At 36.0% G+C, this 26,864-nt stretch overlaps 1 protein-coding gene across 3 annotated transcripts in view; it reads left to right on the forward strand.

The window, feature by feature from the left end:
• The window catches only part of rhea (Talin_middle and talin-RS domain-containing protein rhea), a 184,581-nt gene that overhangs the window by 65,557 nt on the left and 92,160 nt on the right, over positions 1-26,864 (forward strand). For all 3 annotated transcript variants that reach the window (XM_089236565.1, XM_089236567.1, XM_089236566.1), the window contains exons 4-10: positions 1,166-1,295; positions 1,428-1,516; positions 4,222-4,291; positions 4,591-4,733; positions 14,305-14,432; positions 21,352-21,415; positions 24,235-24,339. In XM_089236565.1, coding sequence (XP_089092691.1) covers positions 1,166-1,295; positions 1,428-1,516; positions 4,222-4,291; positions 4,591-4,733; positions 14,305-14,432; positions 21,352-21,415; positions 24,235-24,339 — 729 coding nt within the window. The remainder of the gene's footprint in view (positions 1-1,165; positions 1,296-1,427; positions 1,517-4,221; positions 4,292-4,590; positions 4,734-14,304; positions 14,433-21,351; positions 21,416-24,234; positions 24,340-26,864) is intronic.

A 26,864-nucleotide genomic window follows, 5' to 3' on the forward strand; every position in this document is an offset into this window, starting at 1 on the left:
GCAGTCACAGTAAAAAACAAAATGACTGATGTTCTCTTCCAAAAATTTGGTCCAATTAATTCATATTTATTTGTATTTCTCTCTATAGAAACAGACTTTTCCTTTGGAGAATTCAACTTGTGCAGTTGCCATTGTCCACCTTTCGTGTAATTTCGTGATATTACTCTATTATAATAAATCTCTACAATATTTTTTCAAATCTCGTTTGTAATTGTCTTTAATCTTAAACCCCTCTCTCAATATAAGGATATTTTTTCCTTTACTACAATGTTTCTCTGTAACGATACGTTTTTACAAGAGATTCTAAAACTGCTACAACAATATTTTTTTATATCTCTATTTCGCTCAGAATTCAATATACATTCAGAATACATACGCATTCAATATACTAAATATTTGTTTAAAACCTTGGTAGTTTTTATTCTTCTGATATCTATCAGCATCAGTATTTTGCACACATGCCCCCTTGAAATTACTAATGAAGTTGATGCTGCTGCTACTTTCGGTGTAAAAAACAAAAAAGGATATAATGCAGTGAACTTTTTTACAATGGGAAGAATGATTGCATTTTATAAATTTATTATTTTGTGGGACTAATAAATTCTCAATTGTTTTTCTGGTAGTACTAATTTAGAGATGTCAACAACAGCATCATAAATTTTGCAGTACATGGTGATGAGATGATGGTGCCTCTTGCTATAACAATAATGCCTCGAAGGCGTTATTTTTTCTCAGTCTGTGAAATATTGTTATATCTAGATTTCAGTTCAGTTAAGTAATGATTCAAATGATTAAAGAGAAAATTTTTAGTTCTTTTAAGCCTTCACTGATGGAATATTATGATCTGTAAATTATTTTTATGGTGAAAATATTATTTTTTTCATTCAGACAGACAAAACAAAAATTAGGCTTTTAATAATTTTATAATCATTAAAAAAATCTGTGGCTCAGATAACAATGATAAATGTATAGTTGTGAAATCATAGTAGCATTTATGTTTATGGGGAGGAAAAATCTTTGCAGATAAACCTGGTTATAGTGAGTGATAGCTATTTAGAGAAGTTTCCCTGTGCGAATATAAGTAACTATAAATGTGTAAATAATAAAGACTTCTATATGAATTCATTGTTACTTAATAGTTCTACTATTAATTTTTTTTCTTCAGGATCTATTAGAATATCGAAGGAAAATGAGAACTTTACGTGTTCGCATGTTAGATGGCACAGTTAAAACTGTTCTTGTTGATGATAGTCAGCCAGTTGCAAATTTGATGGTTGTTATCTGCACAAAAATTGGTAATCCTCACGTTATCAATGCATAATTGATTTAAAAAAACAATCAAAAACTATTATTTTGTTTGCGTCTGCTTTATTGATATTTTCATTCCTAATCAACTGTTTTAACTGCCAACTGTCTAACCAACTTAGGCATTACAAATCATGATGAATTTTCCCTGGTCAGAGATATTCCAGATGAAAATAAAGAACCAAACACAGGGACATTGACTCTAAGAAAGGTTTGTCTCTCTTCTCTCTCCTTTTTTTCAGAATAATTATTATTCAGAATATTATTTTTATTTCAGAAAATAATTAATTCAAATGTGGTATGGTTTTATTTATTATGTTTAAAAAACATGCTATTAGACCTTTGTCACAAGATTCATAAAACCAGGGAAAACATGTTTTATCATGAATAAGTTTTTAAACAATAAATCTAATAGAAAGAATGCTTAAAATGTGAAAATTCTTGTGTTTCAGCACCTGATGAGTACCGTTTTTTTTTCCCCCCTGACCTCAGTGTCTGACTTAAATAGACAGACGTATAAGTTGGCTAATCCTAATTTTTTTTGTAGTCTCTTTAAACTTAAAAGCAGATAAGTTTGATTTTATTATGTTGATAAATGTAGATTTTTTCGGTATAAATGTTGCTACTTATTATGATTTTTCAATGTGTTAAAAAAAACAGTGCGTAAAACAATAATTTGGGTGGTGGATATAAAAACTTAATTTCACATGCTACTATCAGGCTACAAAAGAAAGTCAATTAGTGAAATGTGTGCTCTTCTGTATTGCACCATAAGAAATCTACCTCTGACATTTATATATAGATGAAACCAAGATATATCTTTATTGAAATTTTTTATTTTTGATAAGGTAAAATAATTAAATGTTTAAGGGAATAAGAAAACACAGTTGAACTTCCCTATAACAATACACTGATAAATTTCCCTACAAACATACAACCATGCATTTTGTAATTTTCAAATCTTGTTCAGAATTGTCTTTAATGTTAACTTCCTCTCAATACAAAGATATCCTTTTCTATGATAAATTTCACTATAACAGTATTAAGAAGCTTTGAAATTGCTACAACAAAATATCTTTTCTCAAAATGTTCAATGTATTTTGGAATAGCCTGCTAGTTTATGTGTTTCAAGATCAACTTCTTGTGATAGGTAGTGTACACACACACACAGATAGCACAAAATTCATCAATATTTTGTGTTACCTGCCCCACCAAAATTGTTAATGAAGTTGCCATTGTTGAATCTAAATGTAAAAACTTCATTCATCGATAATGAAATCTCAAGGAATGGAAGGGGTTAGAGTGTTTGTTTTTGTAAAATGGTAAAGGCGAAATGTCAGGTTAAGGTATGAGACAACCATAATTTTTTATGGTAGTGCATTTATATTTCATCATAATTATTGGTTTTCTATTACTTTTATTGGGCTGCTGTATTTTTAATATAGTTAAGATACATTTAAATATGTATTTAATATCTAAATCAGAATCATTGGGCATTTTGTCTGTTGTGGCATTTGTATTTGTTACAAAGTTAGGTTTAAAAATATTCTTTTTCCTATTCCTGCCTCTCGCAGGCGGGGGGGATGGCAGATAAGACCAGGGCCAGACTTTGACTTGATGTGGCCCTGGACAAAGGAAGTATTGCCCCCCCCCCCCATCAACTGTAGTCAAAGCGGTTTGGCACATAAGCAAATACAGTACATGTGTTTATAAACACATAAAAAGGGTATGCATTATTTTAAATGAGAAATGTAATGTGAAATTCTCTCCATGAAATAACTTACAGTATAAATGCTTTTTTCGCAATCTAATTTTTGAGATATCTCAGCGTCAATACATAATAAAGCTAAAGATGGCAGTTTTTCTTGTAAAAGACTTGAGCAAACTGATGATTTTAACCTTTTTAATAAGAAGAATGATCGTTCTCTAGAACAGTTTGATATTTGTGATATTAATTCAATACTCTCTCAACATTTGGAAACGTCTCATCTAAACCTTTAGCATTATTTAACATTTGTGGTATTGTATCACCAACCTGAACCAATGATGAAAATTGTTGCGTTTCTTCTGAAAAAGTGTTTGCAGGTAAATTAATGAATTAAAAATGAATGAAATACATAAAGTTTTACAATTTGCAAATATACAGAATCTTCATGAAGATTTAGGATGTCATGTTGATCAAATATGCAAACTTTCTTGTCATTGTTTTATTAATCATTTTACAGTCAAAAAGCTATGAAGCATTGAGGAATTGAACAAAAGACTGAACATTGAAACATATTTTTGTCATGGAGTTAGTATTGCAATATAGGTTATACAGCATTATTCATGCTGTGTAAAGTCTGTTACTGATTGGTATAATATAAAAATTTATATTCAATAGGATTTGCTAATAATGGACAACTTTTGAAAATAGTATGATGTGATTTGGGAAAAACAATTTGATTTTTTTTTTTAAATTTTACTAAAACATGCTAAAATTTATTAAAATTTGAGTAAAATGTATGTCATTAAAATTTGGGCCCTCTTAAAACATGGGATGCTGGGCAACTGACCATGTTGTCCATGTGGAAATCAGGTCCTGGATAAGACATGGATAATCCATACCAAGCAATTGCGATGCTTTTTTTTTATGTATTAAAACCTGCAGATTATATACAAAAAAAAACTATCTCTATGCATTGAATAGAGAAACATGTTATTGTGCTTTGTGCAAGCAGTTTATTTCTTTCTTGGTGATAAGGGAGTAATCATTATTTTATAGATTATTTATTTTGGGATTCAAATGTGTTAAATACCTGGATTTTGTTCAGATGAAAAATGTTTTTTGAGATGGAAGTGTCTGAATTTTTTCAGTTTTTGTCAAATTTTTTTACCATCAAAACAAATAATCATTCATTTTTCTCAATATTGCAGGAGAAAAAAGATAAAGACAAAGATCAGAAAATGGAGCAATTGAAAAAGAAGTTAAAGACTGATGATGATTGTAAGTGTAAGATTATATTAGACAATTTTTTTCTTCTAAAATAGCTTATCAAATTACCTTTTTTTTTTTCTTGTTTTTCAACTGTGATTATACAATAAAAGCATTTGTCAGTTCTGTTCATCTTTTAGAAAAGAAAAATTTAGAGGTAGCTGAAAGAAGAAAATGATGAAAACTTGATATTGACTTATAATTGTCAAACTGAGAAAGCATTTAATTTTATTTTTTGAAAATGAAGTTATTGGTACATTATTTGAATAGCTATAATTTATAATCACTAAGACATGCATATTTCCTTGCAGTGAATTGGGTAGACCATTCAAAGACCCTGAGAGAACAAGGCATAGATGAAGAGGAAACTCTGCTTTTAAGGCGTAAATTTTTCTTCTCAGACCAGAATGTTGATTCCAGTGATCCTGTACAGCTCAATTTATTATATGTTCAGGTTAGAACTTTCTATAACCTATAGTATTGGTTTTGTTTAAGTATTACCATTTTTATCTATCTTTTTTTCTCACAACATGTTGGGAGTATCATTTTGATCATTAATGAAGTTGAGCCCTGATTTATTAAAGTTTTTGTATTTCCTCCTGTGTACTTGCAAATGATATCCAAAATCTGATAAAAAAAATTCCAGTTACTTTCAAAACGATCAAAACCAGTGTGAGAGACTTAACGAAGTTGTTGTTTCTTGCTTAGAGCCACAAAAAAAAATGTCTTTCTTGTTCATTATATTTTATAACTAGCTTACCCGTCGCGCGTTGCTGCGATCTCAGAAGAAAGGCAGTTCAAGGGAACTTGTTATGATAACATTCAATTTACATTTTGTCATTTTTATTGAAACTTATTCATTTTCATATGGAAAAAATTTCAGAGCGTCATTTTAATTCTATTTATTTATTAGAGTGCTTGTGGATACATGATATTTTTTGTTTTTCTGTCTGGTGCGTACACGAATAAATCGGAAGGTTTTCCGACATGTGAGCTGGCCACATACAGTTGTCCATGCGAGAAGCACTGATTCTCCCAATCTAGCCCACACACTTGCAGCGATTGCCCTTGTGCTTTGTTGATGGCCATTGCAAAAGCGAGTCACACCGGAAACTGTAAACGTTTCAATTCAAATGACATATCTGTTGGGATCATTGTAATACGTGGCAACAATACATCTTCATCCTTGAATTTGCCATTCAAAATTGTAGCTTCGATGACATTGTTCATCTTTTTCACCGAAAGTCGTGGTGGATTGATATTCCGGAGAAGAATGATAGGCCCTCCAATTTTCAATGTTAAAATGTGTGGTGGCATACCTGGCAAATCGAGTGAATTCAAGAATTCCGTTGGGTAATTGACAACTTCGTCTAGATTCATCACAGTATCGATGGACTTATACGTTGTCGCTTTGCCTGGTATTCCGTTTTGAATGCTGAAATTGATGGCATTGACATCGTTGTTTGTAGCTGCTAATATAGCACGTGCACTGAGCCACTGATGATTTTTGTAACTCCACGCGATATTTGGGAAAACCTTTTGAATCAATTCGTCTTTGGTTGATGTCATTTTACAAAAGTTTGTTGGCAATGTGATACATTGTGTAGATCTGTCGATTGCCATCTTCCCATTCCCAATATCCAGCAATTGTTTTGCAAAACGTTCGGCGGATGCATCATTTTGTAGTTGAACACGCATATTGGTTTTCAAAGTTAATTTCTTTACATGTCGCCATAGAACTGATGATTTGAGACATGTATGAGGCAACATCAGCGGATATTGAACGTGGTATGACTTGCAGAGTTTGTCGAAAATCACCAGACAATAAAATGAGTGCTCCACCGAAGGGCTGTCCACTTCCCCCTCAAATCTTGCAGTGTACGATCAAGCGCTTCCAATGTTTTTTTGTGAGCCATTGGGCACTCGTCCCACATGATAAGTTCACATGTTTGGAGAACTTTGCCCATTCCGGAATTTTTGGTGATATTGCATGTTGGCGTGTCAGTGGTTTTCAAATTCAACGGCGATTTCAGTGCTGAATGCGCTGTTCGACCACCATCCAAAAGTGTTGCCGCAATTCCAGATGATGCAATTGCCAGTGCAGTTTTATTCCGTGTTCGTATGGTTGCCAAAATGATTGAAATGAGAAAAGTTTTGCTTGTACCTCCAGGCGCATCTATGAAGTACAATCCGCCGCTTTGATTTGTAATTGCTTGCATGATTGTGTCATATACAATGCGTTGTTCTGGAACCAATTTCGGAAGATTCTTTTCAACAAATGTATCCAAATCATTGACATCGAAGTGTGTTTCATGTTGCAAATCACGATCATAAGCATCATTTGCAGATCGATTTGGTGCACAGATTCCCAACTGCACCAATCCTTTGTTAGCAATTGACAAACATATATCCTCGATCGAAACCAACACCTCATTATACACATTTGGTGTGAATTGTATGTCCGGATTCGCTGCTCGCAAATGACGTAGGACGTCTTCACTCATGTAATCTTTGTATTTTTCCCAAAGATCTTTCGGATTGGATGGGAAACACGTCAATATTATCGCTGCTTATTTGCTGTGGTTGAGCAGTATTCGATGCATCAGCGAGTGCTGTGTCCCAATGGGCATCGTTTTCAAGAAGATTTGATTCTTGGCAAGCTTCTCGATAGGTTACACATACTTCATCATTTACTGTTCTCAGTTCTTAGAAGGATTTTGGTCCACGTACGTTAACTGACAGTAATCGCAGGTAAAAACATTCTTGATTGTTTGGATGAACTGTATACAGACGGCCTAACGCGTCGGACGAATATAAATTCGGATGTCCTTCAACTGGTTTGGTTTGCCCTGTTTATGACGTTGAAATTTTTTTGCTGATGCATTTCATGAGTAGTATTTCTTCACTTCTGAGTAAAGTAGCATTCTCTTGCGAACAAATCATCCGTGCACAATGAGAAGAACGCAGTTAACATTGTTTGTGGTGGCGAAAATGCCTTTGCATGTACATTTTCCGTTGTAAAATGCACGTAGCCGGTCAATTTGTCGCACTCAACTTGTCGCGCCTCAATTTGTCGCGGTACAAATTCGTCGCAGTGGCAATTCGTCGCGGTACAAGTTTGTCGCAGTGCCAATTCGGCGCGGTACAAGTTTGTCGCAGTATCAATTCATCGCGGTACAAATTTGTCGCAGCTCCAATTCGCCGCGATACAAATTTGTCGCAGTGTCAACTCGTCGCGGTACAAATTTGTCGCAGCTCCAATTTGTTGCGATACAAATTTGTCGCAGCTCCAATTCGTAGCTGTACAAGTTTTCCGCCGTGTCAATTCGTCGTGACGTTAGTTTATATATTACAGCGCAGAATCAATTCGTCGAACCGTCGATTCTTCACTGTACATGTTCCACGCGAGCTTGTATGTAGGTTTTTGTCTTACACGTGAAATAAAAACATGAACAAAAGTGTACACGCAGTTAACTGAAAATAATTAATTTTTGTCAATGCAGAAAGGTCATCGAAATTAAAATTACAATATCAATTACATTTAAAAATTTAACTGCATATAAAAGTTTAACTATATTTGAAAATTCGGTTATAAAAATTTGAAATGTTAAATAATTGATTTTTTCTGTGATAAAATTTCAATATCAGGTGGAAAAATTTCGGTTTGTATGATATTCCCCAAATTACAGTGAGCCTATCTTTAACGGTAAATTTCTATCTGCCCCATTACAGTATTACCATTACAGTATCTCCATAAGAACCTGAAATATTTAATTAATTAATAATTCAATTAAATTAATATTTAATTTTCACCGTATAAGCCGCACTTCCCGCTTTTGTTGGGATTTCTCACAGCGAAGGGAGTTGGGCGCAGATCAAGGATGGAAATGTACAGTGCTTATGAATGACAATTCGATGAGGTCTTCATAATGCCCACAGGATGAGCACCGACAAAGGCAATGCAATCACCCATAAGAAAGATGACTATGGGTCAGTCGCATAGATACAATATAACCATTAATATGAATAATGTATACCATACCATGAATAATGTATATTAATGGTAATGGTAATAATTCTTGTATAACCATTAATCTTATGTTTATAATCAGTCGCATATCTTTGGCTGGCTTGTTTGAATATTTTCACATAGTTTTCATTAGCGTCTAAGCTTTTGGTACAAGGTTGGTGTGCTTGGTCTACATATTTCTGTTGGCATAAACATGGAATATTGCAAAACCGAACGTGAAAATGATATGTTGGTTTACGTGTGTGTTTAGAAGTTTTTCCCTCCATAATTCATGTTCCGAAATTAGAAAAACTTTTAATGCAATTCAAAATGAATTAGCCTATTATTAATTTTCTTTGAGTTTTTTGTTGTATCTTAAAGAGATACTAGTTATACGGATGACAAAAAATAATGTACTTTTTAAAATTTAATTGTTTGAATTCAATTTCAATTGCAATAAATTGAAATCTTCTATGTATCTTTAAAACAAAAGAAAAAAATTATGGTAGTTCATAATACCATCACGTATTATTCTATAAATCATCGGGTTTTTACTGCGATATTCACGTATATAAGTGTAAATAAAATGATACTCTCAAAGCACTGAAAATAAATAAAGGTTTAGATATTGTGGAGTGTTTATATGTACGATACAAATTGTTTTTAAAATTAAAATTATCCTAATAAATGTAGGCTATAATCAGAGGCGGATTTATAGTTTTCCCACCTGTGGGCTATTCAAACCTTGCCTTCCTTCTTCCTTTCTAATTCATGTTCTTGATCACCAATTACTTAATTTTTGTCACGCCCTTTCACTTGAACTTGTCATCTTGGGATAAAGTCCGCATACCCCCTCCTCACATAAATATACCTCTGAACATAATCTTACATTGTCTGTTAATGTTAATTCACTTGTATTGTATGAAGAAATTTTTACTAATCGTTGACTGGAGCCGTAGACCAAGCACACCAGCCTTGTATCGAAAGCTTAGACGCTAATGAAAACTATGTGAAAATATTCAAACAAGCCAGCCAAAGATATGCGACTGATTATAAACATAATATTAATGGTTATATTGTATCTATGCGACTGACCCATAGTCATCTTTCTTATGGGTGATTGCATTGCCTTTGTCGGTGCTCATCCTGTGGGCATTATGAAGACCTCATCGATTTGTCATTCATAAGCACTGTACATTTCCATCCTTGATCTGCGCCCAACTCCCTTCGCTGTGAGAAATCCCAACAAAAGCGGGAAGTGCGGCTTATACTGTGAAAATTAAATATTAATTTAATTGAATTATTAATTAATTAAATATTTCAGGTTCTTATGGAGATACTGGAATGGGGCAGATATAAATTTACCGTTAAAGATAGGCTCACTGTAATTTGGGGAATATCATACAAATGAAATTTTTCCACATGATATTGAAATTTTATCACAGCAAAAATCAATTATTTAACATTTCAAATTTTTATAACCGAATTTCCAAATATAATTAAATTTTTATATGCAGTTAAATTTTTAAATGTAATTGATATTGTAATTTTAATTTCGAGTGTCATGTACACGAAGAATAATGATCTAATTAAAAGTCTGATTTCATTCTTTTCACTCGAGAGTTGTTACTTTAGAGTTGAAAAAAAATCAAAAATCGATTGACATTTGCAGTGGTGTCAGAGACAGACAAGCTGTTGGTGCCCAGGGTACTTTATGGAATGAGTATGAGCACCCAGAGAAATGATTCAGAAATCAAAATTTCCTACTTCAAGATCAAGACAAGAACCCACAAGTTCCAAACACTTCCGGCATGCTTGGCCAGTCAAAGGGCCTACATGAAGGAAACATTGAGGAGGTTGGGGGGGGGGGGCTGAAAATCGCCATTCATTCCGTTCATAAGGGACTCAAATCCCGACAAAAAGTGGGAAATGCGGCCTATACGGTGGAAATTGAAATTTAAAAATTTATTTGATCTCAGTTTTTTATTTGGGTAAGCTCTTCAACATCCCTCACTGCGAGAAATGGAAATCCCGACAGAGATGCGACTTATATGGTAAAAATTAAATTTTAAAAATTTAATGACTTCAATGAATACTTTCCTTCATTTGTTAAAAATTAAAACAGAGATGGGAAGGGGGAACATTTCCAATAAATGAGAAAAAAAATTAGTTCCATTTTTTACGCCTAAAGCACCTACCCTATTTATAAGATCACAACAAACATATGAATTTTAAAGAAATTCAAATTTGTCGCGATGAAATGAGCTTGCGACAAATTTGTACCGCGACGAAATGAGCCTGCGACAAATTTGTACTGCGACGGAATGAGCCTGTGACAAATTTGTACTGCGACGAAATGAGCTTGCGACAAATTTGTACCGTGACAAAATGAGCCTGCGACAAATTTGTACCGCGACAAGTTTGTCGCACGACGAATTGATGCTGCGACAAATTGACTGCGACGAATTGTCCCGCAACAAGTTGACCTAGACTCTAAAATGCACTGCTGTGCATGAACAACTGTTGGATTACGTTCATGAATTGGAAATGAGAAAAGATACCAAACAGCTTCATTGCTACTAATGTAGCGTCCCAATTGATATCGTTCGATTTCATCGATATGTGCAGATGCATTTCCCTCTCCAAAAACTGCCATATCGCTTCCTTTATTGACATATTTGCAAATGTATTTGATAGATTCACTGAATTGCAATACTCGACATTGATGTGTGCTTTGAACGTCTTTGAGAGTAATGAATACGGCGCAACCCAACGATTATCGACTTCAATGTCATTGCTGCGCACTTTTAGAGTGATGAATTTGTCACCATCTTCAGTTGATCGTCAATGATATTGTGGATATCCATCATTTCCACTGATAGTTTCGGCGTGTAAGTCTCTTGGATAGCGTTTCGTGCATTTTCCATCCTTCATGCACGGAGAATTGTTGTTGATCGCCACATGGACCATGAATCATGTTTTTGGTAACGACTTCGAATAAGCCTGGATCAATAGGGACATCTGGTATTTTTGCTGAGATGACTTCATCAATTTTGTCTGGTGTAATTTTGTCGATCAACCAAATCATGTGTGCATGAGGTAATCCTCTTCTCTGCCATTTAATGAAATACATCCAACAGCGTGTCTCCCCAAAAACATAATGTATGACAATGAAATCCATCATAGATTTCAGATTTTGTTTGAACACACGTGCGATAATGTCATGGTGATCCGAAGACGATTGTCCAGGCAACAGAAGTTCTTTAATTTCATCCCACGTAGGATTGCACTTGAATGTATGAAAAAATCTGGACGGCCGTATGCGCGAACATAAGTCATTGCATCTTGTGAGTATTCATGTATGTGCCGTGGGCTTCCTGTGAATGTAGCTGGCAGTATGACCATTTTTCCCAGTTCATTGGGATTACCATCAGTAGCAATTGCATCGCTTAAATGAATATATTCTTCTGAGCGCAGTTTGGTTTGATTCAATCAAATAAAGGGAAGTCGTTTGGTCCCGATTTTTGCATACATATCGACAATGTATTGATGGAACAATTGCGGACATTTCAAAATGTGATTGTCTGGGTTCTCACGAATCATCAATCGATATGAATAGTAATTCATGGCACTGACTTTCTTATTGGTCTCCTCGTGTGTTTGCAGATTTCTCATTTTGATGTTGAAATGATATCCATCTTCTCCTTGCCAGAATAAAATTGGATATTGCAATGCATCGTATGAGTGATGAGTTTCGGAGACTCGCTGAACATTACCATCTCTGCGATGAAGAACTATATCACGCGAGTTAAATTCTTCGCAAACTATGATGATCACCACTTCATTAATTGTTGGTGCGTTGTATTGTCTTTCGTGTTGGCCAGCTGGTGTTTTGTCAGCTCTAATGACAACAACGTAATCATCAGCTGGCATTCGCTCAAGGACCGTCCTGAACAGTCGAACTAATTCATTGTGTTGATCGAATACATTTTGAATGGCAGCAACAATTTCTCTATTAGTGTTGGTATTGAATAGACAACGTTGATCAACTTGTTCATCAGTGGTTCCCATGAAATAAATTTGGAGAAATTTGTGATCTGAATCCGGCAGTGGTAGAAGTGATCCAACACGATGATAAATTTGCCCTTGGACTTTGAACGTTGGCATGTAATTGTCACGTATGATTTTTGTTGCACCGAACGATGTCATTTGGAAACATGAATTGTACTTGCGTATGTTTGCCAAGAAATGTTTCGACTCGCTTGTGTCACCTGATACCAATGTTGATAATGGTTCGGGTGGTAAATGCAATTCTGGCAATTTCACTTTTCCACCTGCGCAGCACATTCCTGGAGTTTCATTCTTGAATTTCAATGCACGGCAAAATTCGCATAACTTGTCCATTTTTCCAATAACGACACTTCGATGAAGACTGTAATCATAATCAGCATTGTAATGGAACGCAGCAAGATTCAAATCAGCGTGCAGTGTCCGTCTGGATTGAACATTGCGTTCTCGATTGGTTCCCAGTCTTGCTCTTCGTTGGTCAATTGTTTCATTCGAATGGGCTTGAGCAGTGCGTACTCGATCGGCTTCCAATCTTGATTCTCGTTGCTCGTTCGTTTGAAAAGAACGGGCTTGAGCAGTTTGTATTCGAACAGCTTCTAATCTTGCTTCCCGTTGCTCGTCTGTTTCTGAAGCTTGTAATGCCTTTTTCTTTCGTGCTTCAGATGTAGATCGACCAATTGATTTCCGTTTGGGGGGGGCATAACTGTCGACTATGCTCGCAAATTCGCTGAAAATAAATAATCGCTAAAAAATCGAATAAATAAATTCGCTGAATAAATAAATGGAAAAATTCATGGACATGCCACACAGTTCGTTATAATGATAACGAACATAATGATAGTAACATGATGAATGGGTCCTGGGCCCCCAATAATCTTTTTCGGAATGTTTATTTTGGTTACTGTGATTCTCAAAAAATGTGTTTCAGACATGCATATGCCTTTACGATTGTTTGCCTCTTCTTTAATGCTGCCAGTATAACAGTTTATTCCTTTGTAATGGTTTGTCACTTTTCCAATCCTCCCAGTAACTGAAGAAAACTTGGGTAGCACGGGGTATTATTGCTAGATGAACACGATAGTCATAATTATTACTCCTTTTATGTTTATAAACAAAATATTTATTGACACCTCAACTTGATTTCTTCGGAAGTTACTTTTTTCGTACTGATTATCGTATTGTTGTATCACCAAGCTCTATGATTTTTGTTATATTTTAAATATTTCTTTTTTTTTAATAAATCAATATGTATATAATACATAATAATCAAATATAATATATAAATCAATAAAAAAATGATTTAAAACTGTTAAATAATGATTATAAAAATAAAACATATAAATCACCGTTGTCTAGCACCCGCTACACAACTATGCCAGGAACCTTCGACACGCGCGCCACCTATCGTAGGATAGATATACTATTCCAGAAACCTTCCCGGGAGTGTACTCAACAACTTCCCAAAGTTTCATGGCGATCGGATGAATAGTGTAGTAATGCATAAAGGACAGACAGACATACATTCGTTTTTATATATATAGATTGTAATTTTTAAACACTGCATGGTACCCACCATATTTTTCCAGGAATTTTTAAAATTCCCCATATTTTTCAAAAGTTTATTTGAATTTAAACACTGTTTACTTGCATTCTACAAATGAATGTTTGTTTTAAGATTGCTTGCTAAATACTCAGACCAAGTTATGAATATCTTAATAATGCTTATAGCCAAACTCTTGGGGGAGGGGTAATGTTTTTCCAAGAAAACAATTCATGTACATGCTGCATCATTGTAAGTGTTACAATCCTCCAAAATTATGTTTTTAAAATGTAAATGCTGCAGTGAATAAGTATGGTAGAAATATGGTAATTATATTATTTGATAAGTTTTGCTCTCTAACTTTTGAAAATAATTTTAAAAGGTCTTTCTATTTTGTTAATTTAATAGGCCAGAGATGCCATAATAAATGGAACACATCCAGTAACTGTTGACCAAGCTGCTCAGTTTGCTGGCATCCAATGCCAGATTCAATTTGGAGACCACGTTGAGACCAAACATAAACCAGGTTTTCTCGAGTAGGTTTTTTTCGGTTCATTCCATAATATTTTTTAATTCTTAAGGTTTTTTATATACATAGTTATGTATGATTATGCATAAAAATAAAGAAGCTAAAAATGCAAATATTATCAAAAGTGTTTGAAAAGTGAGAGTGTTCAGCATTGAAAACTGGGGAAATCATGGACCAGCACATCATAGAGGACACCTCGGCAACCCTCGTATCTCAAGTCTACTGCAAAACTTTTCAAAATTGTCATGAATTTTAGAAACACTGTTTTATTGACTGGAGATTTTATGCAATGTTTTCGAAAAAAAAAGTTCTTGCAAAACTTCAAACACTCTGAAATGCTGCGATTTAGATATACGGATTTGCTAATTCCATATAACCTAGGACTTTTTTCATAGGGTCATTGTGTAACCTGCCCCCCCCCCAACCTAAAAAAGTACTTAGTAAACACCTGAAATTGAAGTTTAGCAAAGAGTTGATGGGAATGTCTTGAAGCTCTCTGAGTTCAATCAAGCAATGACCCTAAGTGCTCCAATTTATATGGGAATTCACACAAAAAAAACTAGTAGCTGTTTCTTTCTTGTACAGGCAACCGCCATAAGTTCTGTTGAAAGTGCTATAACGCACTGATTAGGAATTAATTTTAATACAATTTCTCCCAAAAATGTCATGACACTCTTCTTGGGTAATGTGTTCTAATGTATCAAAAATATTAGGGGGGGGGGGAAGAGATGAAAAAGGATAAATGAATAGAAAATGAAATATGTCTTTGCTTGGACAGTTTCTATTCAAAGTTCATGAGATTTTATTTGTATAATGGGAAAATTCCTAAGCTCTTTCTTCCAGATCCCCATAGTATGACTTTGATATGCTTGGATCTCGATTATGGAACATCCCTCATACACAATCTTTCATTAAAACAAAATTTTAATACTATTCCAGATAATGTCTTACACAAGTCCTTGAAATAAGCAGAGGATTAAAAAATTTTCAGGATCAGAGATTTATTTACAGAGTACAATCAGCGATTTCAATGAAAAAATGCTAGCAGGAATGGCCTATGAATAACAGAGATAGACCTTGCCTTCAGAATAAAATTTTACAAATCTCTTCATTGTTATTGTAAAGTGGCGCCACTTATAAAGGCAGAAAGAACCTTATAGATTCTTATACTATCTTCTCGGATCATCTTCACACTTCTCCTTTGGCATCGCATCGGAGCTGTCGCCAAACATTCCAACTTGGCAATATTTCGAGGGGTTTGCAAAAGAATGTGTTATGGATTATTTACAGGTGAAAAATTACAAATAATAAAACAATCACAATTTACATAATTTTCGTAACATTACCCCCTCCTTTAAAATTGTTCTTCCCGATAATTCAGTCTTCAAGTCTGCGGCTCACACTTTGTCACTCACTGTGGTAGGAAGCTAGTCTGTTGAGATGAACCACCTTGCATTTTAACGATGAAGTCTTTTGAATCCAAATAACCACATCATTCAGTATCTTTATGACTCTGCAGGGTCTTTTCCAAGATGGCTGGAATTTTGGACAAAGTCCTTTCTGGCACTTTGGGTTCCAGAGCCAGACTAGGTATTTTTCCTTGAATTCGTGAGATGTGGCCTTCGCATCTTAGCAGCTCTTCATCTTTTCAGAGCCAATGTGTTGATCCTTTCTATGGCAATTCAATGCTTCTTGAGGCACTCCATTAGTCCCTTGATGTATTCTTCCAGTGCAAGAGGAGCACCTGGCAGTTGCCCAAACAGCAGGTCACCTAGCAGCTAAAGCTTTTGTCCCAGAGCATCTGCACTGGTGAAAATCACTCAACCTCTTGGTAGGATGAGTTGCCATCTGAACATCTTTCTATCCTCCGACTCCCATTTGCGATACAGCACACCATCTCTCATCTCCAGGTAGTCCCATAGCACCCAGTTGGTCATCAGACTGGAAGAGGTGACATCTTGCCACATTTGTTTATTCCCGGTGGATTACTTCAAGTCCATTATTGGTCGTATGTCTGGATCTTCTAGTTGGGCTTTCCAGGTGTTCTTGTCATTCCAAGGATCGTCACTTGAGACTTCATGTTATCTGTTTCACCATAGAGTTCATGGGCCAGTAAAATTTCAGCCTTCACCCAATGACTACAGTTCTGTGTACATGGTCTTCTTGATAGAGCGTCAGCATTTTCATGCGATGCTCCCTTACGATGCTAGATCTTCATGTTGTACTCCTGCAGCCGTTATATCCATCGAGCTACTTGGCCCTCAGGGTTCTTGAAGTTCAACAGCCAGCTCAATGTGGTCTGTGTGGAGAATAAATTTCTGATCGTAGAGGTAGTGATGGGAATGTTCGATGCCATTGATGATTATGAGCAGCTCCTTCCTAGTGACACAATAATTCCTCTCAGGCTTGGACAAGCTTTTGCTGAAGTAGGTAATGACATGTTATTTGTTGTCCATTTCTTGTGATAGAATAGCTCCAATCCCATTGTTACTCATGCCCATGTCGAGGATATATTCCTTTTCTGCTAAACGCCAATATTGGAGCTGATGTTTGGGTTTGTTTCAGTGACGTAAATGCCCTCTCATCAGTCCATAATAATTTTTGTTTGGCTTCAGTGAGTCGGTGGAGGGGTCTCGCTATCTTGGAGAAGCCTTGGATGAATTTCTGGTAATATGTGCGAAGTCCCAGAAAGCTCTAAAGCTGTTGCACATTCTCTGATCCTTTCCAGTCTTTCACAGCTTTGGTTTTCCCAGGATCTGTCCTTATTCTCTCGAGAGAGATAATGTGACCCAAGTAGGTTACTTCCTGTATAAACAGATGACACTTTGTTGAGCTCAATTTCAAATTGTCATCTCTCGGCTTTTGAAAGACTCTTCTCAAATTCTCTAGATCAGAGGTCTTCAATCTTTTTCTAGTCGCAAGCTCTGCCCATATCCATCATCAAAAGAAGAACACCCTTATGACATGTTTCACATGTTACAAATGCCCGAAATCAGGATGATTTCAATCCTTCAATGCAATTTGTACAAGGTATTTAATTGGAACGTCGATCAAGTGCTCGTGAGCACTAAATCAGACATGAGCATTGAGCACTCTGGATGCTTTAGGGAGCATCATGGTGCTCATGAGCAACGAGTTGAAGATACCTGCTCTAGATGTTCCGAGAATGTTTTTCCAAATATTATGTCGTCCAAGTACATGAGACACAGACCATAAGATAATCCATGTAAAACTGTCTCCATCACCCTTTCGAAAGCAGCTGGAGCATGGCACAAGCCAAACGGCATCACCTTGAACTGCCACAGTCCTTGTCCGGTCATGAAGGCCATCTTTTCTCGATCGTTCGGGAGTATTTCCACTTGTTGCCAATATCCACTCTTCAGATCCAAGGTAGAAAACCACAGATGTCCGAAAAGCATTTCAATGTGTCATGCATTTATGCATTTCAAAAGTCGTTGATTCTTGGCAGCGGATAACTCTTTCTTGGGGATATCGTTCAATCTTCTGCAGTCGACAGTAGTCCATGGGCATTGCCAGTCATGCTGGTGAGAAAAAAGGATGGTTCCACCCTTCTTTCTCACCAGCATGATTGGTGATGCCCATGGACTCATTGATAGCTCCATGATGTTGCTGACACACATTTCCTCTAGCAGTTTACCAACTTCTTGCTTGATAAACAGAAGTTTTTTAGGATGTTGTGTAATTGGTGGATGATCCCCCCCCCCCCCGGTGTTGATGTGATGTGCGTCAAGCTGGTTTGGCCAACATCAGCTGATGACGTGGAGAAGACATCTCAATCTCAGAATTCTTCGATTGTCAATTGAGCCTGTTTTTTCTGGTCAGGATCCAAGTGGGCATCTCCTATCAGGCTCTCAAACAAACTTTCATACTCCTCCAGTTGATTTCTCAACAAATCGCAAGCCATACATGCACACAACAGGAACATGTGTAGCAATTTCCCCTTCCAAATTTCCTTTGAATTGTCGCTGATATCAACTAATCTAACAGGAACGACATCCTTTGATGAATCCACCAGAGCGGCAGCAATCAACAGGCCATTCTTGTTTTTTCTAGGAAAATCCACCAGTCCGAACTGAATGTCCTTGGCCATCCCAGTTGTGCCGTAGATGATGCTCTCCAGCTTGGCGAAATTATGAAGTCCTGAGCAGCCAATATCTTCTGGGGAAGGATCTCTTCGTTGTCACATCTGAACAGTGTGACATGCTCTTTTGGTGTATGCAGCTGGTTATTTTTCAATTCCAGGGAGATCCCACATTTTCTCAGAAAGTCCAACCCGAGGATGCATGGGTCTTGAATGTCAGCCACGAAGATGGTGTGAAGGTAGGGGACTGCAGCAAATTTCACTGAGGCTTCTGCCTTCCCATGCATGGTCATCTTGTCCCTGTTAATGGTCTGTAGCATTAGTGAAGGTGCCACATACAAGAGTCATTGTCTGAATTTTTGAGCCAAATCAGTCCGGACAAAGCTCACATTGGCTCTGGTGTAGATGACCATCCAGCAAGGAAATCCATCAATTTGACCTTCCACATACATTCCATGGTCTCTGTCGCTCAGCTGTGAGATGGGACATTTCTTAATTGCAGTGACCTCTGCCCCACAAGACGGCTGCCTTTCAGTTTAATGGCTCGCGGCATGGGGAAGTCTTCCCTCTCTTGGGATTTGTCAAGGTGCAGGATCTCTGCAGGTGACCCACCTCATTGCCCCTCCATTGCACCAAAGACCTGTCTTTCCGATTGCCCCGGTGGTTCTTGACACTTTTCAGGAGTTCTTTCTACTCTGATGTCTAACGTAACGTCCTCCACAACAGCGCTGTGAACCACTCATCTGATGATTGATAGGCTGCTTCGAAATTCATGCGATAGACAGGGGCACTTTTCACATCCTTGTACTCGCCCAAATGCAACACCTGCTGGATGTTTGGGTCCTTGACAGAGTCAACAAAGCGCTACAGGGTCAGTCTATCCTTGATGTCCGGTGGACAATCGAGATATGTCAACTGCGAGAGCCTCTCTATGTCTCTCCAGCTTTCTGTTGCCTGTTTTTCAGTTGCAGCTGGTGGAGTGGTGGATAGTTCTCTCCAAACCTCAGCTCCAGTGTGCTCATCGGGGCTTCATAGCTGGATCGATACTCTGTGGTGAGCATCTGAAGCACTTTGGCAGCTTCCTCTCTGAGTGCAGTAAGTAGGTAGAAGGCTTTTAGTACATGGTCCCATCCATTCGCAGAGGCAATCATCTCGAACTGTCATAAGTCAAGGGCTTGATGTTCAGCCAGTTGACGGCTATGGCTAGCAGGACCTGGTGAGTGTCTGTGGAAAATGTAGGCTCTTGAATTTTGCTTCCCAGCTCTAGTGTCTTTAATAGCTTCTCATCAACCACAATCACTTGTTCCATACGAGTTCATCTCCTCGATCATACTGTCCACTCTACTTTCAATATCAGTGATGTCCCCCTTCACTCCGACAATAGCACTGGCAATGTCATTTTTCATGGCAGCGACGTCTTCCTTTACTTCAGCAATAGAATTGGTGACATCCTCTTTGACAGCTGCACTCGTGGCCTCTACCTTGTCATTCATGGTGGCGATAGAGGTGTTGACATGATCTTTGATGATTGCAATGTAGGTGTTGATGGTAGTGGCAGATTTGTTCATCTCTTCCATGATTCCCAACTTCATCTGGCCCATAACATTCATCAGCTGGTTTAGTTGTTTTTACATCTCACCCATATCATCACTCTGGTATTCACTATTCAAGCCCTTGAATTATGACTTCTGACACCAAATTGTTTTGGATAATGTCTCTCACAAGTCCTTGAAATGAGCAGAGGATAAAACAATTTTGAGAACGTCACAGATTTATTTACACAAACAGCTACAATCAGCGATTTGAACGAAAAAACACTAACAGGAATGATCAAGAATAAAATTTTACAAATCTCTTCTTCATAGTTCTTGAAAAGTGGTACCATTTATAAAGACAGAGAGGACATTCTAGGTTCTTCTGCCCTCTTCTCGGATCATCTTCACACTTCTCCTTTGGCATCATATCGGGGCTATCGCCAAATGTTCCAACTTGGTGATATTTCGACGAGATTCCAAAAAAGTGTTATCGATTATTTACTGGTGAAAAATTACAAATAATAAAACAGACACTATTTACATGATTTTCGTAATGCTGCCCCCTCCTTTAAAATTGTTCGACCCAAAAATTTAGTCTTAAAGTCAGTGGTACGATATCTTTTCCAAAAAAAAATAAAAAATGAGGATGTGTTAGATATTTATTTAAAAAAAATTGAGAATGTGTAAAAAAAAATACATGTCATGTCTGTTTAATTTTTTATTTTATTTCTTAAAATAACAGATTTATTTACACAAACAGCTACAATCAGCGATTTGAACGAAAAAACACTAACAGGAATGATCAAGAATAAAATTTTACAAATCTCTTCTTCATAGTTCTTGAAAAGTGGTACCATTTATAAAGACAGAGAGGACATTCTAGGTTCTTCTGCCCTCTTCTCGGATCATCTTCACACTTCTCCTTTGGCATCATATCGGGGCTATCGCCAAATGTTCCAACTTGGTGATATTTCGACGAGATTCCAAAAAAGTGTTATCGATTATTTACTGGTGAAAAATTACAAATAATAAAACAGACACTATTTACATGATTTTCGTAATGCTGCCCCCTCCTTTAAAATTGTTCGACCCAAAAATTTAGTCTTAAAGTCAGTGGTACGATATCTTTTCCAAAAAAAAATAAAAAATGAGGATGTGTTAGATATTTATTTTAAAAAAATTGAGAATGTGTAAAAAAAAATACATGTCATGTCTGTTTAATTTTTTATTTTATTTCTTAAAATTTTTTGTGCGAATACGCTACTATATCAGCATTTTTTCTTTTTCAGTTTAAAAGAATTTTTGCCCAAAGATTATTGCAAAATGAAAGGAATCGAAAAGAAAGTTTTTGCTGTAAGATGCTTTCATATATAAATTGTTTTTCCCCCTCTGAACAGTTTCAGATTAAAAAAATAGTATGGGTTTTTTTTTCTTTTTAAATCTAAGTAAAATAAATATAATTATTTAAGTTAAATCTGTACGAAATTTATAATTTTATCAGCTAGCTTAACATAGCAATAACAGCCTAAAGCTTTGTACTTCATCCCACCTCAAATAGAGAAAATGGAAGTTTAATTTACAACATGTGTCATGGTAATCTGACTGACTTTGCAATCGGGGAGAGTTAGAGCTAGATTCAACTTGGATAATGATATAAAAAGTAACTGACTATCATGTGCAAGAAACAGCAGTATGTAAAATAATAATTGTGAGGGGCAGGGTGGAGGTTAATCAAAACTTGTATTCAGCCTCAAATAAAATTGGAATAATTAAAGTTTGAGCCGCTGCCTTTTTCTTTTTGAAACAAAATTTACCATGTTATGTTTAAAGAAAATTCATGGAGATATCAAAAGTTTTAATTGGTAAATTTTTTCCTTCAAATGTTAAAGTGTAAATTTCTTTTGGTATATAGAAAAGCCACAAATGTTGATAATCATAGCTTTTTTTTTAATTTGGGGCCATATAAAATTTTTATTCTTCCTCTCCCAGTCATTATTTAATGTGTTGGTGTTTGTTGAGCTGATTGGGCATAATAACTTTACCCCTATTTTTACTGCATAGTTGTAGCTCTCTGTGTTCCTAAGTTATTTCAAGTCAAAGGAACTTCTCTATCCACCCTGTATACCCTCTCGGTTTCCCCCATTCATGAATATTTAAGGGTGCAAAGTAAAATCCTTATATCAGTTTTCAAAACTGTGACGTATTGTAACAAACCTGCCGTCGTTGCATCCCGGATTCTATTTTTATCTTTCCCCAACATAGAATTAGCATTTGCGAATGGCAACAATGAAAGTTTTCTTTCTACTAATAGAGTTTATTACAACATTGAATTTTGTTACATTTCTTAGAACTTTACCCAGTTGAAAAGGATTAAGACATTAAACAAGACATTGCAACTTTTTTTTAGAGTTTTTAATTTTTGTAAATATTGCATGTCAAATTATCTTTATCTCACCAATCTTCCAGTCTGTTAGTCAGAGTTCGTTATATCCATGTGTTAGCATCTCCTTCAACTGTATGGACGTCACCAGCTTGTGTCCCAAGTGATTGAGGCAGCTCCCGCTCAGTGTCCCATGTGGTGGAGGTTCTGTATCAGCTCCGCTCCGTTGTCTCATTTGAGATCTGCCTTCTCCACGTGAACTTTTACAAGACCAGGTTCCAGCAAAAAGTCGTTCTCGATGAGAAGGCTAGTGCTCCATCTCGCTCGTCCTATGGCTGGCAGGAATAAGAGCCCAGATGCCCTAGGTTGCTGCGTCCAACTTGATTCACTACAACATAGTGATGTACTCTGATCAAGGCGAGACGCCTTGTTAAACGCTGATCGTTGTATTTTTAGATCTGTGTCTTTCTCAGCACACTGGTGGCTTTTAAGGAAAAACTTTCCATTCCAAGAACCAATCAGACAGCAGAATCAATAGCCTGTAAAAATTTAGTATACTGAATAGTAAAACTCATTTACATATCATACGAAATAAAACACTATTTTCAACTTTTGACATGAAAATTGGCAACATAGAAGGAGTTAACATTGAAGCCGATCGATGACAGATGATCTCGCCGATCCATCACAGAAACCAAAAAGTAGGGGGTCAATATGAAAAACATGTATGGGGGTCAATATGAAAAACATGTATGGGGGTCAATATGAAAAACATGTATGGGGGTCAATATGAAAAACATGTATGGGGGGTCAATATGAAAAACATGTATGGGGGTCAATATGAAAAACATGTATGGGGGTCAATATGAAAAACATGTATGGGGTCAATATGAAAAACATGTATGGGGGTCAATATGAAAAACATGTATGGGGGTCAATATGAAAATGAGTAGAAAAGGACCATTTCCGCTGGGGCCTAAATGGTAATGTTACAGTATATCTCCCTAGAGCCCCAAAGCAGAATGTGCCAAAATCTGTGACGTATGTCGCAGAACAATTAGCGCTACTGCAGAACAATTTGGAAGAATTTTAAGGAAAAGTGCAAAAAAAACATTATCACATGTATGGGGATTTTTACAGCAGAACATTTCCAGTCAGCTGAGGGCTTGTCGCAGAACAGTGCTAAACATTCTGCTTTGAGGCCTAGAGCCATGGCCCCCACATCCTAGAGCAGGGCCCCTAGGCTGGGATCTTTTGCGGTGCCTCCCCCTTCCCGACCACACTTTCACGGGCCCCTTTATGATGAATTTATAGCGTGATAAAGCAAAAAAATTGTGAAAATTGTCCCGGGCCCCAGGGCTGTAGCCTTTTCAGCCCACCCCTTGTGGGGGCCATGCCTAGAGCAGGCGCATATCCAGAGCAGTGTATTGCAAAGGGCAGTATATTGTGTAGATTTTCATTCAATCATCTCATGTTTTACAGGGCAGACAAATTTTTCCCATCATTTAGATCTGGATCTGCACCTGTCCTGGAAAGTCCATAAAGTTTTATTGGAAAGGGACAAGAATTTTCAAATTGACAAAGATATTCAGTGATAATATTTTTAGAGAGCTCTTCTTAGCACCCTCGGTGGTGAGCATGAAGCTGCAAAGAGTAGGGCTGACATTCATTAACTTCTTTCACAGGAAATGTTTTTATGCTTTAAAACCCCCCCAAAGTTGGTCTTATAAGTTGCCCTAAGATGTTAGAGGTATATAATTAAATTATATATAAAATGCCATTTAATTTACAGGAACATAAAAAGTGTACTGATAAGACTGAGTTGGCTGCAAAAGTAAAGTATGTCAGCCTTGCAAGATCATTAAAGACTTATGGTGTTACTTTTTTTCTTGTTAAGGTAAGAAACTATCTCTTTATTGTTCAAGAAGCATCAAATAACTATTTGGTTGTGATTTTAAATTTTTCATGTGAACTTAAAATGGATTTCAGTATAAGTGAATGTATCTTTGGTCAGTTTAAAAAAAATTGTTTTGATAATGCGTTGATTTTTGTGTGTCCAAAAGTTGACCATGATTTACCATTATAGAGTAACAGCTTATACAGTTTTGAAAGTTGATTTTCTAGCTCTTGCAGCTAATACATTTTTTTTTTAACAGCAACTTTTTATAAACACTTTTATTATGGGTGAAAATTTATTTTGAAATTCTAAATTGATGCTGTATGAAAAATTAGTAATACAGTCAATGTTCTTTATAACAACCCCTATCGTCCCATCGAAAATGGATGTTATATTGGAAGGTTGTTGTATCGAAAGGAAAAAAATAACATTTTATTCAAATGTTAGTATTTTTCCAGTTCTTTAATACAAATGATGTGTTGCTTGTACTGGGATGTGATGTGGATAGAGTGACAAACATATTACATGTGATGTTTGTGTAATAGTTCCCTCAACACATGTGTATAAAAATGTTTTTTTCGTGTGGACACATGCTGCAAAAATTTAGCAAACCGTCTGTAATGAGGCTAATTTTAATAATTTTATAAAAGAAGTGTTACTAATTAATGCAATATTAACCCTTTAAGCAGCACAACAGAAATCACTACACCCCTTCCAAAATGTCTTTTTTATGAAGTGGGCTTTCTTTTGGTTTTCAACAGGTACAAACTAAGAGGTTTAAGGAAAAGTGTTCCATTGAGAAATCAGCTTTACAAAATATCCGGGCTTGTCAATGATATCATAAGAGGCTTTTAGGGAGTTGAGATACTTCATCAATGCTACTTAACCATTTAAAGGCCAAACTATGAACAAAATCACTTAGTGTTTTGAAATTTGGAACTTGGTCCTTTTGCATGCCTATACATAGATCAACTTCGAAATTTGAAGAAAAAATTTTTTTCTTTGTTTTTCACGATGTTCATAAATGGAACATTGGCACTTGGGGAGAGGTGAAAGCGAAAACTGGTATCGCCTATATTCTCACGATTATTTCTGGAGTGCAGTTGTCACACAAAATTAAATATTTTCTACTACAAATCCAAATTAGCAACACATACTGGTTTTTTTAAACATAAAAATGAGTGCAGAAAATTCAAATTTTTTTCTGATGTCCATGATAAAAGAAGAAAAACATATATATTCGATGCACCTGTTTGTCACATTGGTAGCATTTATACATAGTGGTTTTTTTTTTTTTGGCAAACCGCACACCGTCCTTGCAGACACAATATAATGGTCATCAAATGACCCGACATCTTTTTTTCAGTTGACAACGTGGACCTGGATAAATAATTAACCCCTCCTTTATTCATAGAAGGTCCATTGTCATTCCTCTTCGGAATTCCAAATGCAAAATAAGATCTGCTTCTCACAACTTTGAATGAATTATCCAACGTACTACATATGGCAAATCTGTCCCAATGGAATCCAGAGCCAAGGTTTTGGTTGGATTCTAGAAAGAATTTTCTTTTATCCCATGCAATAGTTTTTTTTTTTTTTTTGGATTGTTCAAAACTGTCTTGCTTTTTCTTGAAACTTGAGTGTTGCACTTACGTTTTGCTTTTTTTTTTGTCCTACATCTTTTGAAGAACACGTTTCAGGACTTTTCTAATACCTCATCCTCATTGTTGCAAAATTATCTAGCATTTCACATGCACCAGTTGTCACTGTTGATACTTCATTCAGCTTCATTTGTGATGTTCCCATTTTCATTACCATGTAATTGGTATATATATATATACATCCTCTAATTCGGAATCTGAAAGTTTCTAAATATCTTACAGCTTCTTCTAATGTGAGATATCTTTTTGATATGGTTGCATTCAGCTGAACACAACAAGACTATCTAGGATTGTCGAACTCGGGTTGATTAGTCTGCAGTTCTTTAAAACATACATTTCTAATAATGCAAGAATAAAAACGTACTCACTTGATATAAACGATCCACCCTGGAAATTCCTCTGTGCCATATTACCCAGAATTAGCCCCTATACAAATGTCAAATGATGACAACACACTCTGGGGTTCGAATGGGAAAATCGAAGCAGCGCACTGCACATTAGATATCCTGTTCTCTTGAAAGACCAATGTTCCATAAATCGAACATGCATTTTTGAATGTGCGTAGCTCTTTAATGTTTAACAGTACAAAGAAACTAATTGATTTATTTTGATTGATATATTAAGTGGTAGAAGCACACAAAATAATTTTCAATTTACTTCAAAATTGAAATTTTGGAAAATTGTAATCGAAATGGGGAAAAAATGCCCCAAAAATGTAAAATTTCAAAATTCTGTCAAAAATGTTTATATCAACATGAAGTTTCCAAATTTATTTCAAAAAATACTTTGAACTCTCATCTATATACGTTAAAAAACCGGAAATGTTTGAATGTCAATTTTTATTTGATATTTTTGTAAATAAAA

Source organism: Pholcus phalangioides, unplaced genomic scaffold, assembly GCF_987345545.1.
Source record: "Pholcus phalangioides strain wild (caught in Gottingen) unplaced genomic scaffold, Ppha-v1.0 ptg000009l_1, whole genome shotgun sequence".
NCBI lineage: Eukaryota > Metazoa > Arthropoda > Arachnida > Araneae > Pholcidae > Pholcus > Pholcus phalangioides.